The 14,447-nt window shown below is 38.6% G+C and overlaps 1 protein-coding gene across 1 annotated transcript; it reads left to right on the top strand.

Moving 5' to 3' along the window:
- Positions 1-1,356: 1,356 nt before the first annotated feature.
- On the top strand, positions 1,357-13,935 carry LOC137266225 (T-cell leukemia homeobox protein 3-like). The gene is made up of 3 exons (XM_067801723.1): positions 1,357-1,702; positions 11,025-11,241; positions 13,749-13,935. The coding sequence occupies exons 1-3, from the start codon at positions 1,357-1,359 to the stop codon at positions 13,933-13,935; spliced, it is 750 nt and encodes a 249-aa protein (XP_067657824.1).
- Positions 13,936-14,447: the final 512 nt, after the last annotated feature.

Here is a 14,447-nt window from a genome sequence, read left to right as displayed (position 1 = left end):
ACAACGAAATTCTCTTTAGATTTATCTAAACTTTGGGTTATTTTAGTCTTAAAAATATATATATAATATTCCACAATCATTGTATATTCTTAGTTTGTTAGAAAAACGTGTTTTCACAAGGTGCCTACACTGTATGCATCTACTTGACATAAGACAACTGGCATGAGTGAACGAGTTCTTGGTCAACATTTGAGGAAATGCTTCCCAAACAAGCATTTATGTCAACTGAAAGAAGGATATATCTGTCCGTTACATCAGAGAACGCAGCCTGTCAATCTCCTGTCTCTAATTATTCTTATTTGTCGTTGCTTTAAAGCAAATCAAGGAAATGAATCACTCCGATTGTGACAATCACTTAATGGTCCATTTTCATTTTTATTTTAAAAAAACCCAACATTTTTCAGGACTTGTTTCATTCTTTACTCTAATTCCTTGCCATTGCAATTTATTTATTTTATTGCTAACAGGTTCTCTGCCCTGCCATTCAACGCACTCTTCAAAGTTTAAATTAAACTCAAGATCAGAAAGTTTATAAGTAAGTTTTGCCTTTAAGAACATCTATGACAGTCAAATTATTTACACAAAAGAACTACGACGCCAGTTGCGACTTTCTTCCTGAGAGCCCGTGAATTTCACCTCCTTGTGACAGTCATTGATACCAATTAGTTAAGAGCGCTTTGTCTTCTATAATTCTTACTCTATCGGTTCTTACAGAGCCCATTATCGCGGAAGGCGAAACAACCTTTCAAAATCAGCACGTAATTATTTAACCACAGCCCTGTCTCCCTGAGTTATCAATTTTCTTGATAGAATCCATTTTCGTGTCCGGAAACTCAAGAGGGATGTCTTGATGCCCCTAGCCATAAGAAAGACAACAAACCATTCTAAATTTCCGCTAATTCCACTCGCAGTTGGACTCCAATAGTTAGAAGCGGGCACTTGTCAGATTTTCACAACAGATTTCTAATTTCAAAGAGCGCTCGCCAATCGATCCGTTTTCGCTGTTAGAAACATTGAACGGATTTTCCTTGTAGTAACGCGAGAAGGAACTGATAGGGGGCGTGGCTTGTTGACAGATGGCGCTATACAGCAACTAGAGCTAAACCAATCAGCAGCCAGTGGGGTCGTCCACGTGCGACTTTCTACACTGCAAGTGTCATGCCGTTTTAATGACCCTCCTGACAATTAGCTGACTATATCTGATCTGAGAAATGGCCTAGTGCTTTATTTAATAGACTAACTATTAAGATGCTCTTTTACACTCTTTCACACCTAAGCTTGTAAGATGGAGGCGATATTGGATTCGCACAACTGATGTTCTAGCTTGAGCTTACTGACCGCTGGCAACACAGCAATATGTCACAAGATAGAAGCGAAGAAGCCGTTGTCCAGAAGGATTCCGACACAGAGTTGTCTTTTAGCATCAAGAAAATTCTTGGCGAGGCACCCCTGAAGAGAGACGATCGCCCCCGGTCAACGAAGTCATCGTTGTCCCAAGGTCCTTTCAGTCCATCATCCGACAATCCTTACTCGCCAATTATTAAAAACGTGCCATTTTCGCCTGTGGGCTGCGTCCCATACCTCACAAACTCTGAGTCTACGGGGGTGATTCGTGTCCCCACCCACAGACCCCACCCTGTTGTGCCTCTGTGGCCGAATTACAGTATACCCTGGGTAGATATTCGGCGGGACAGATTTGGAGGTAAGTTCCACGTAAGTCGTATTCCATATTATTCGTAAAAAGAACGAGTAAGGTATTTCTGTACTTAGGTTCATGTGTATTTGTCTCCGTGTTATTAGACATTTACCGCTATGTTATTCTGTTTGTGTGTCAGATGTCAGATGTTTATGTAGATAAACAGAGGATCGATAAGTCATTTTAGTGTCGTAGTAATTATATATATTCTTGAGACAGTAACAATCGCCGCGGTGCCAGCGAGTTTGAAACCAGACTTGTTGATTCATGTAAGCGGAAGCACCAAGCCAGTCTGGAATCCCTAAGCCTCTCTCCTGTCAAGGACAAAATAAAAACATTTTTGAGCCGCTCAGCATGCCTTGTAGTTCTTCTCGTGTACTACATGTAACTTATCAGTTTCAGTCGCACTGTTGATTTCTTCCTAGCCTTTGAAAACGTTTCTCCGAGTAAAAGAAACACTTATAGATAAAAGTTTCCCTGTAAAACCAAGATTCCGATCGGTTTTCTTTTGTCTCTAAATAGCATGATCTTATATGTAAGAAACTATTTTAATTTACTAATCTATATCAATTTCCATTAGCTCACATTTTAGTTTATATGACAAGTGGTTCTGCTACTTACCTACTTACCTACCTACTTACCTGTTGCATTAAAAATTATCAAAGTTGACTATGTCCTGTTAACCACTATTCATGTTCAAATACCTTTGACAAAATCATCGCAAACGCAAACTTTGCTCATATGAGAATCTGAAAATGCGTATTTCTTGTCTGCATCGTGTTCTGTGACATTCCGCCATATAACGTTCAGGAAATTGATGGTAACTAAAAGTTCCTGTGCCTAATTTGATATAGCCATCCGTCTATTGATATTGACATGTAATCCCAGCTAGTGACGGTTTGTTATGCATATTACGCTTTCTTCTGTCACTACTAAATCCAATCAAGTTACAGTTGTGAATGTATAATTGCCCCGCGACAGGCGAAGAAACTCGAGCCTCCCTCAGGCACAAAAACTCTCTATTTTATCGTTGTTTTATTGATGTCGAAAATACTATGAATCACACTGTTATGACATGGAACACGACCCCTCGGCCATTCAGCAGGTATATATTTGCATATTTCGTTAGCTATATCTGTTGCTTCTAATGAATACCTCCACTTGTACTGTATCCACTGGTGTGTAAATTGATCATGGTAACGTTAATATAAAAAAAATGACTGTGTTCGTTTAATATACAAATAGGGGTAGGGTTGGGTGGGGCTTACAAAAGCATCATATACATTCGGTTTAATATTGATGCACAAGTACATCTGTGGTATTTCTGGAAAAATCACAATATGTAGATTTGATTAAAAAACGTTAAAGAGGAAGCTTCTTTTCTCAGCCTCTACATCTATTCATAACCACGCCTGTTTCCATCTCATTTATCGAAAATGAAAATATATAATACTGATAGCCATGGGTTTCGATTTATTCAAATATATTTAGATCACCCCTGTGCTATTTTGATTCCGTTGCAGTCTCAAATCTGTGATTATCGTTTAAGACTTGCTAAAAAGTAACAATACACTAATGAGAACATAATGACGGTTAATGAAAATTGATGTTCATATTATAGAACAATTTTGGAAACGACACAATTCCGTGAGGAAGTTCCTTCTGCATGCTCCCTCATTTGTTGGTGCTAATCCCATCCGTGAATAGTGATCAATATTGTTGTCTTGGTCAGTCATGATACCAATCAAAACCGATCATCTTACTCAGAGATAATCAATTGAAACCTTAATCGCCTATGGTACAATATATATGGCGTTTAAGAAGTCCTAAACTGGAAAGCTTGATGAATGCGTTTATAAATTGATTTTTGAAGGAATATCAAATTTACACCACAGTTTTTGATTTGATTATCTCCTTAAATCTTAAATTACTAATGCATCAACTTGGGATATTTCTTTTCTTCTCTTTTTTATATCCATGGCATATAATGGAAACTTGTTTTGTATTTTTGTCTTTAATGGCAATTCTGTAAAGCATTTAAAACATCAGCGGTACTTATAACGAAACGGTTTATAAATACCTTTGCAAGTGGATTGTGATATATATGTAGATATTCTGCTTAATTTAAACCTTTGAATGTTGATACATAATTAAACATGCATTTTGTCCCATAATGATTTTTTAAGGTTTTGTGTCAATAAATATAACCTAATGCAACCAAACAATAGAAATCGATATTAAGAGTATAAGCCACTTTGCATGTAAATTGCCTAAGTGTGCCTTGCTATTACGCGTAAGACGCAATAGCGTCCTGTACAGACACTTTAAGGCATTTTAGTAATTTAGCTCAATCACGACGAGTTTTGAAATGAATCTATTTTTGAGACTTGTACAGGTATGCGTTAACAATAAAACGTATAGTTTTATCTTTTTAGGCATTTTAAAATGTTTTTTAACACTATTTAAGACTTAACTTCAAGTTTATTCCCTTTTACAACTACAGACGAAAAGAAGTAAGTAAGGTTTACAATGTGTTAAACTTAACATAAGCTATTTAAAACCAAATTGGTGCCGGTATCTGTCAATAGTACCGTTACTTAACGGTAAGTTGATAAACTAGACAATTATCATATAACTGGAATTGGACAATGAACAATATTTTCAAAGATGTTTGATTATTATATTCATATTATTGACGCCTTTTCGCACGCCATTTGCACCGACTTACAAAAAATGCATTATCATTCACGTGCGAAGATATATACCGTGTTGGTTTTATTCATTAAGGCACTGAAAGAGGCATCGCAACATAGCTCTGCATGTCCGTTGTTTGGAGCTTTCCCCTGATATTTGGATTTGCAGTTTGTGATTTGAAACTTTTGTTGTGTGCAGGGAGTATAGAGACTGTATGTTTATTTTGCATGTGCATTATTCATGTGTATAGTGGTATGCACAGGGAGTCCATTGTGTCATAATTCGTGCAAAGTGAATAGAGTATGAGGATGCAAATATGTTGCTGCAAGTGAAGTGAGTGAGGGAGTTGTGTTTTAAGTCGCTTGTAGCAATCTTACAGCAATATCACTTGGGGACACAGCCAATGGGTTTCACACGTGTACCTATGTGGGGAATCGAACCCAGGACTTCCCCTTTAACCACTAAACTGCCCACCGAAAAAGGAAAAAGTGTTTATGTGTTTGTATGTGTATGTGTGTGATTGCATGTTTGAATACACTCTTGTTTTGTTTATGGATATATTTAGTCATGTGTGTTCTAAATCCCAGACACGTTACATCTTACATATTCGTGCCATACTTAATCAGGTACACTACATCATGACTGAAATACTCTGTGTGTCGCCGTTTCAATCACGTGTATGTGAAATGTCAATTAAATGTGTTATTCTGTGAATTGTCTAGCGTCCAGTGATAAAGGCCAAAGTCCTTTGGCAAATATTACAGAAGTAAACGTATAGATTAGATGAATTATTAATGTGCAGCAGATCTACGAAGGCATGACAGGTAAAAGCAGCATGTTTCACGTGTTTCCTTAACAATGACATTATGTCTCTATAACATGACTCTCTGACAAAAGAACCAAAACGCGAATCTTATAGTGTATGGGCATCAGTACAACAACATCGTTGTTATGTGTGGGCGCTGTTAGTGTGTGGACAGTAGAATCAGAACATGACTCGTTAGTGTGTGGACAATAGAATCAGAACATGGCTCTGTTAGTGTGTGGACAATAGAACCAGAACATGGCTCTCTGACAAAAGAACCAAAACGCGAATCTTATAGTGTATGGGCATCAGTACAACAACATCGTTGTTATGTGTGGGCGCTGTTAGTGTATGGACAATAGAACCAGAACATGACTCGTTAGTGTATGGACAATAGAACCAGAACATGACTCTCTGACAAAAGAACCAAAACGCGAATCGTATAGTGTATGGGCATCAGTACAACAACACCGTTGTTATGTGTGGGCGCTGTTAGTGTATGGACAATAGAATCAGAACATGGCTCTGTTAGTGTATGGACAATAGAATCAGAACATGGCTCTCTGACAAAAGAACCAAAAACGCGAATCTTATAGTGTATGGGCATCAGTACAACAACACCGTTGTTATGTGTGGACGCTGTTAGTGTATGGACAATAGAATCAGAACATGACTCTCTGACAAAAGAACCAAAACGCGAATCTTATAGTGTATGGGCATCAGTACAACAACATCGTTGTTATGTGTGGACGCTGTTAGTGTATGGACAATAGAATCAGAACATGGCTCTGTTAGTGTGTGAACAGTAGAACCAGAACATGACTCGTTAGTGTGTGGACAATAGAACCAGAACATGACTCTCTGACAAAAGAACCAAAACGCGAATCGTATAGTGTATGGGCATCAGTACAACAACATCGTTGTTATGTGTGGACGCTGTTAGTGTATGGACAATAGAATCAGAACATGGCGCTGTTAGTGTGTGGACAATAGAACCAGAACATGACTCTCTGACAAAAGAACCAAAACGCGAATCGTATAGTGTATGGGCATCAGTACAACAACATCGTTGTTATGTGTGGACGCTGTTAGTGTATGGACAATAGAATCAGAACATGGCTCTGTTAGTGTGTGGACAATAGAATCAGAACATGACTCTGTTAGTGTGTGGACAATAGAATCAGAACATGGCTCTGTTAGTGTATGGACAATAGAATCAGAACATGGCTCTGTTAGTGTGTGGACAATAGAATCAGAACATGGCTCTGTTAGTGTGTGGACAATAGAACCAGAACATGACTCGTTAGTGTATGGACAATAGAATCAGAACATGGCTCTGTTAGTGTGTGGACAATAGAATCAGAACATGGCTCTGTTAGTGTATGGACAATAGAATCAGAACATGGCTATGTTAGTGTGTGGACAGTAGAACCAGAACATGGCTCTGTTAGTGTATGGACAATAGAATCAGAACATGGCTCTGTTAGTGCATGGACAATAGAATCAGAACATGGCTCTGTTAGTGTGTGGACAGTAGAACGAGAACATGGCTCTGTTAGTGTATGGACAATAGAATCAGAACATGGCTCTGTTAGTGTATGGACAATAGAATCAGAACATGGCTCTGTTAGTGTGTGGACAGTAGAACCAGGACATGGCTCTGTTGTTGCATGGACAATAGAATCAGAACATGGCTCTGTTAGTGTGTGGACAATAGAATCAGAACATGGCTCTGTTAGTGTGTGGACAATAGAACCAGAACATGACTCGTTAGTGTATGGACAATAGAATCAGAACATGGCTCTGTTAGTGTGTGGACAGTAGAACCAGAACATGACTCGTTAGTGTGTGGACAATAGAACCAGAACATGACTCGTTAGTGTGTGGACAGTAGAACCAGAACATGGCTCTGTTAGTGTGTAGACAATAGAACCAGAACATGACTCGTTAGTGTGTGGACAATAGAACCAGAACATGACTCGTTAGTGTGTGGACAGTAGAATCAGAACATGGCTCTGTTAGTGTGTGGACAATAGAACCAGAACATGACTCGTTAGTGTGTGGACAGTAGAACCAGAACATGACTCGTTAGTGTATGGACAATAGAATCAGAACATGGCTCTGTTAGTGTGTGGACAATAGAACCAGAACATGACTCGTTAGTGTGTGGACAGTAGAACCAGAACATGACTCGTTCGTGTGTGGACAATAGAACCAGAACATGGCTCTGTTAGTGTATGGACAAAAGAATCAGAACATGGCTCTGTTAGTGTGTGGACAATAGAACCAGAACATGACTCGTTAGTGTGTGGACAAAAGAATCAGAACATGGCTCTGTTAGTGTGTGGACAATAGAACCAGAACATGACTCGTTAGTGTGTGGACAGTAGAACCAGAACATGACTCGTTAGTGTGTGGACAATAGAACCAGAACATGACTCGTTAGTGTGTGGACAATAGAACCAGAACATGGCTCTGTTAGTGTGTGGACAATAGAACCAGAACATGACTCGTTAGTGTGTGGACAATAGAACCAGAACATGACTCGTTAGTGTGTGGACAGTAGAATCAGAACATGGCTCTGTTAGTGTGTGGACAATAGAACCAGAACATGACTCGTTAGTGTGTGGACAGTAGAACCAGAACATGACTCGTTAGTGTATGGACAATAGAATCAGAACATGGCTCTGTTAGTGTGTGGACAATAGAACCAGAACATGACTCGTTAGTGTGTGGACAGTAGAACCAGAACATCACTCGTTAGTGTGTGGACAATAGAACCAGAACATGGCTCTGTTAGTGTATGGACAAAAGAATCAGAGCATGGCTCTGTTAGTGTGTGGACAATAGAACCAGAACATGACTCGTTAGTGTGTGGACAAAAGAATCAGAACATGGCTCTGTTAGTGTGTGGACAATAGAACCAGAACATGACTCGTTAGTGTGTGGACAGTAGAACCAGAACATCACTCGTTAGTGTGTGGACAGTAGAACCAGAACATGACTCGTTAGTGTGTGGACAGTAGAACCAGAACATCACTCGTTAGTGTGTGGACAATAGAACCAGAACATGGCTCTGTTAGTGTATGGACAAAAGAATCAGAACATGGCTCTGTTAGTGTGTGGACAATAGAACCAGAACATGACTCGTTAGTGTGTGGACAGTAGAACCAGAACATGACTCGTTAGTGTGTGGACAGTAGAACCAGAACATGACTCGTTAGTGTGTGGACAGTAGAACCAGAACATGACTCGTTAGTGTGTGGACAGTAGAACCAGAACATCACTCGTTAGTGTGTGGACAATAGAACCAGAACATGGCTCTGTTAGTGTGTGGACAAAAGAATCAGAACATGGCTCTGTTAGTGTGTGGACAATAGAACCAGAACATGACTCGTTAGTGTGTGGACAAAAGAATCAGAACATGGCTCTGTTAGTGTGTGGACAATAGAACCAGAACATGACTCGTTAGTGTGTGGACAGTAGAACCAGAACATGACTCGTTAGTGTGTGGACAGTAGAACCAGAACATGACTCGTTAGTGTGTGGACAGTAGAACCAGAACATGACTCGTTAGTGTGTGGACAGTAGAACCAGAACATTGCTGTAAGTGTGTGAACAACAGAACCAGAACTTGACTCTGTTGGTGTGTGGACAGTAGAACCAGAACATGACTCAGTAAGTGTGTAAAGAAGAGAACCAGAATATGACTCTGTAAGTGTGTGGACAACAGAACCAGAACATGACTCGTTATTGAGTGGACAGTAGAACCAGAACATTGCTGTTAATGTGTGAAGAACCGAACCAGAACTTCACTCTGTTAGCGTGTGAAAAACAGAACCAAAACATGACTCAGTAAGTGTGTGGACAATAGAACCAGAATATGACTGTGCTAATGTGCGTGCACTGTCACTATTTTATCAGTGTTAATTTTGACATGGCGAAATATCCATTCATATGTTACGACAAACACTTTTAATGTCGGCATCGGGTAGTTTCACCGTTTGTGTAAGCCTCAGGAGTAACATCGTCAAGCATACCAAAAATACACCTGAAGGCAGGTGGAAACAGCACTGTCTGTTTTACCTTTACAGTCGGAATCAAGAAAATAACACTGTGACACTTTAACGTCTGCATTAGGAAATAATACTGTTAATTCTTAATGTTAGTTTTAGGAAACCTCTAATGCAATGCATAAACTCATACTGTTGATAGCGTAGGCAGTAGGCAATAGCCGTGTTACTGTAACACTTTAATGTAGTCATCAGGAAATAAACATGTTATTGTCACACCATAAGGTAGATGTATGTAGATAACACTATAATTATGCACATCAGAAAATAACATTGTAAATGTTGGCATCAGGGGATAACATTCGTACTACAGGGCACCAGGAAGTAACGGTGTTGATGTAGTCCACAAAACACTGGTGAAAATACATTGACTGGATGGTTACTCTTACTTTCCATCATGGATTTCAAAACCGTCCATTGTTCCAGAGTATACATGTTCACATCATTAGATTTTAATCCACTTTCTACAATTTTTTGTCGTGATATTTAAGATTTTACAAATCGTTAAATTAATTCTTATGTTTATAGCAGGTGGTGCCGATAGAGCAGGACATTTTCGCGAACACACGGTGTCCTTCTTACATATCAAAAGACGAAGTAGACATGTTATTAATGTCGAAAAATTGCAGTTGGATTCTAGGGAAATGGATTGAAATGGCAAAAATGACACCGTTGTTTACCTTGTCAATGGTTATAAGAAATAATTTAGATTTAAACGTTGATTTTATCAGCGGATTTACCAGCAATGCACAACACAGAAGAACTGTTCCATCCATGTTATACCGTTGTCATAATGAATGTATCGCGGTATAGGAGATCAAACTAGACTCATCCGAGAGACATAGCTTCACTCACTGACTCACTCACTCACTCACTCACTCACTTACTCACCCACCTACACACACAATCATTCACTCACACTCACTCACTCACAAACTTACTGTCCTTGGCGACTTACTTGGTCTGTGGTTTGCATATCTGGAGACCTTGCGCGGTAGGCCTAAAACCACTTCTAATTATAGTCAAGATTATATTTCAGGAACAGCAACAATCACGCGAATTTTGACTCATCATTATTCAGTTTAGGACTACTGAAGATATACTTCTGAAGATAATATTTATCACCTGTGCATATGCCTCATGACGTCAACTGCACTAAGTAGCACAATCCAGATGAAGATAATCCATAATCGTAATCTCACTATAAACAAATCTCAGAACAAATACTAAGCATTTTCACCATCCTGGGGAACATGACACAGTCCTGATTTGCTATACGCTTAGATACAGCTTAAAGTTCAGGTGTATCTTTATCAAGTCACTAGCTCGTATCGACCATTTCCCTACAAACAGCTAAGCCGCCCAGTCGTCAACCACTTCTCTTCAGAAAAACTAGCTCTACTTATTTTGGTTTTTAGCACATAATAATAGACCCTTCTGGGATATCTGGAAATACGGAGAACGATTTTCACTTTTTGGAGCATCTTGTTTATACGCAATGATGATGTCCAAGTTGAATATTGAGCTTTTTAAGGATACCCAGAAGTCATTATATTGGACGTATAGGAATAATATAATCTAATTAATACCAGCTCCAAAGAACAATCCCTTTAGTTTTTATAACCACGTTTTGTTACATGTATATGATAAAGAATATGCAGCAATCGACTGGGTACAAAAAATAACAGTTCGTAAAACAAATCCCATCCGTCAGTTCGATATGAGCGTGATCCCCAATATCTAACCTCTGTTACAGTTGTCCGGCGTGTTGGTCATCCCTATCAGAACAGGACCCCACCAAAGCGTAAGAAGCCTCGGACATCTTTCTCTCGCCTACAGATCATGGAACTTGAGAAACGCTTCCATCGACAGAAGTACCTGGCTTCAGCTGAAAGGTCAGCCCTGGCCAAAGCGCTTAAGATGACCGACGCCCAGGTCAAGACCTGGTTCCAAAACAGGAGGACGAAATGGAGGTAAGATACATTTGTGTTGCCTTTCCTGAGTCCAAGACCAGACTAGTTATGCATGTTGTTCTCTTCTTTTTTCATATGAAATTATTAATAATTGTTTTCTTCTTTCTTCATATCAAATTACTAATGGTCTCGACTGATTGTTACATATAACTCCGAAAGGGTATCTGTTTTGGTGGACCGATGTAGTTTAACTTTATTCTCTATGATTAAAGGAATCTGATCCTTGATCCTAACATATTACCACCTATGAACCATTCATGAAGTCGTTAACAGGAATGATTTCTTAAAACCCTTGAAGATCTAGATAGAACAATTATTGGAACAATTAATCTATAATTGTCATAAATGATAAAAAACAAAATCGAGTGGACAGGTTCGCTGACTTGGATGACACACGTCATCGTATCGCAGTTTTGTAGACTGATGCTCATAGTTTTGATCACTGTCTTGTACAGGTCTGGATCACAGACCGCCGCCACATAGCCGGATTATTTCTGAGTGAAGAGTTCAACAACAAACAAAAACAAACTTCACGAAAGCTATTCTTATACTATACACAGTTACTGACATAAAGCATAGAGAGAAGAGATTAGAAATCAAATTTAAATTTAAATGGTTTGATTTCTAACACAATCTAGACAGTTTAAAAGTGGTCTGAAAAGACAAATTTACAAACGTGTGATTGAATACAAATCACAATAATATTTTATAACATTTGTTTTTCATCAAAATACATCTCGAAAATATTTTTTTTCTCAATACACACTATGTTCGAAATCTAAAATGAATCTTGATTCATCTTTTTTCCAAAGTTTCAATCCAAAGTTACAAGCATTGAAAAAGAGTCCCTAAATGCATAATTGTGGTTGATTAAATTTCATCTGTATTTACTTAAAACGAGTCTGCAATATGTGCATTCTCTTGAGACATGTTTTTAATCTGCAAGGACATCGTGACTCACGTCTTAAAATGTATTTATATCAAGATCCTTACCTACACGTGTTGAAAAGAATAGTAATTGAATAGTTTTAATTCGGCTCTTCAACTGTTTCGCTTGCAACGAGCCATGTTGAAATACTGTGTTGTTTCAATTCTCGGCAGACTGCTGGAATCTCCTGGTAGTGCTTGTCACGTCTAGACTATTGTGTTTTTCTTACTTGCAAATGCATCCCAAAATGCAAAGAGACAGTCAAAAAACTCACGAGGGATTACAAATCTGTGAGAGCACCTTTACCTTCAACATCAGACGTCGATTGACCCGCTCGGTGGTAATCGTGCACGATTAGATAAGTACAGAATCCAATTAAATCCTGAAAGGTATGCGTTTAACATTATCAACTTTCTATGAGACCCCACATATGCTCTCAAAGAATCTAATATTGTGGACAGTAGTTCGGTTAAATTTTTATAGGCGAGTGAGCAGCCTGACAAGTTGACTCAAAAGCGTCATGGGAGATAACTCTTGCTCTTCAAAGACTCGAGTAATTGCCCTCGTGGCTCAGCAAAATCGAATTGTTCGCCAATACCAGAGTTATTCAATTTGTTCAGCGTGTTTGAACTCCAAGTACTAATAATTGATCCATCTGCTCTGATCAGAGCGTGAAATACTATTAACCCCTGCCTAACACCACATCATCTGAGATTAGAAGCTCTCCCTCACCGACAAGTCAGCATTGTGTCCCCATTGAAAGGCAGTTGTTAGACATGTAAGCTAGCAGACCACGTGACATAGAGTTTGATTGAGATAAAAGCTGGGACGACAACAACTTCTTAAGTTCTTGGTAACATTTGTCTCGTAAAACAAGAAGTTTATACCCACGATTCAGCACCACCCAAACCAATCTTAAATTAAAATTTCGTATCTTTTGAATTAATTCAAGGTAGCATTACCTTCGTCACTAGTAGTGCATCAAACACAGCAATTTTTTTCATCACTTTTTATACATACATACTACGTATATACTTAGTATTATTTCAACGACCTAGCAGTAAAGTCACATCACATAGGCTACCTTCAAAATGACACGATGATACTATCCTTAGTTAGTCTTGGTTTGACTTGGTTATCAAATTATACGTGGTTGCCATTGGAGACAATAATCTTGAAGCATCTGAAGATTAAAGACACATTAGGCAATAATTGTTTTATCACACCCCTGGGATGTAATTGGCGCTGATTGTCTACGTATTTTAACGACGCCGGGTTCAATACGCATTCTGTCGAATTCAGTGAGAAACGAAATAAGATGTGCTTTTAAGTTGTTGTCCTTAAGAAACACCCATATTTAGAAATGCATGCATCAGTTAATATACTTCTTTTCGACTGCGATATACATATGCATGCTGGTATAAATGTGAGGGGAAAATATGTGTAACTACACACTGAAATAACTAGCTGGAGATTAGTTCAGTGCGTGATATTTACGAGGTATTTGTCCTCTGGTAATCATACAGACACCATACTGCTGTTTATGCCGATGATTTAAGATGTTCTTTTCTTTTCCCAGGCGACAAACCGCAGAAGAAAGAGAAGCCGAACGACAAGCCGCAAACCGGTTGATGATGTCGTTACAAGCGGAAGCTAGTAAGACGATTTACGACATTCGTGACCCACTGTGCATGAGTAATTCGTCCCTAAACGCTCTTCAAAACCTTCAACCTTGGGCAGAAGATGGCTCAAGGAATAATGGCTGACGTCTCAACTCAATTAATAAATAATTATTGACTTTCAAGCCACCATGAAACGGTTGTTGCTATCATTGATCCCAGACACTGGTCACGTATTCGTCTAAAAATGGCGGCCTCGATCAAGTCCAAGTTTTTCCGACCAAAGTGATTTCGGCATCATCGAGGGATGTTATTGCTATATTGTGTATCGTTATGATGAACAATGAATTGACAGATTCACAAATCTATTCCAAATGCATATCATGCGATGAAACAATGTGTGAAACATGAATGGATGGTTGATCATGAATGACTTGTAAATTTCAGTCAGTGTATACGTGATACTGGTCAGTACTATATAAATATGTATATCGTTTACGTTTCAAACTGCACATAGTGTATTTTGTACATACTATTTTTCATTCACTCCAAATTAATTATATTTAATGTGCTTTATATTCACGAATAACATAATACAACACAAGTAATTTTATGATTTAGACATTTACAGTATTACAAATCGCAATTTGGCTGAGATA

Source organism: Haliotis asinina, chromosome 15 (assembly GCF_037392515.1).
Source record: "Haliotis asinina isolate JCU_RB_2024 chromosome 15, JCU_Hal_asi_v2, whole genome shotgun sequence".
Classification (NCBI taxonomy): Eukaryota; Metazoa; Mollusca; class Gastropoda; order Lepetellida; family Haliotidae; genus Haliotis; species Haliotis asinina.
This window is presented reverse-complemented; position numbering and strand designations above follow the sequence as displayed.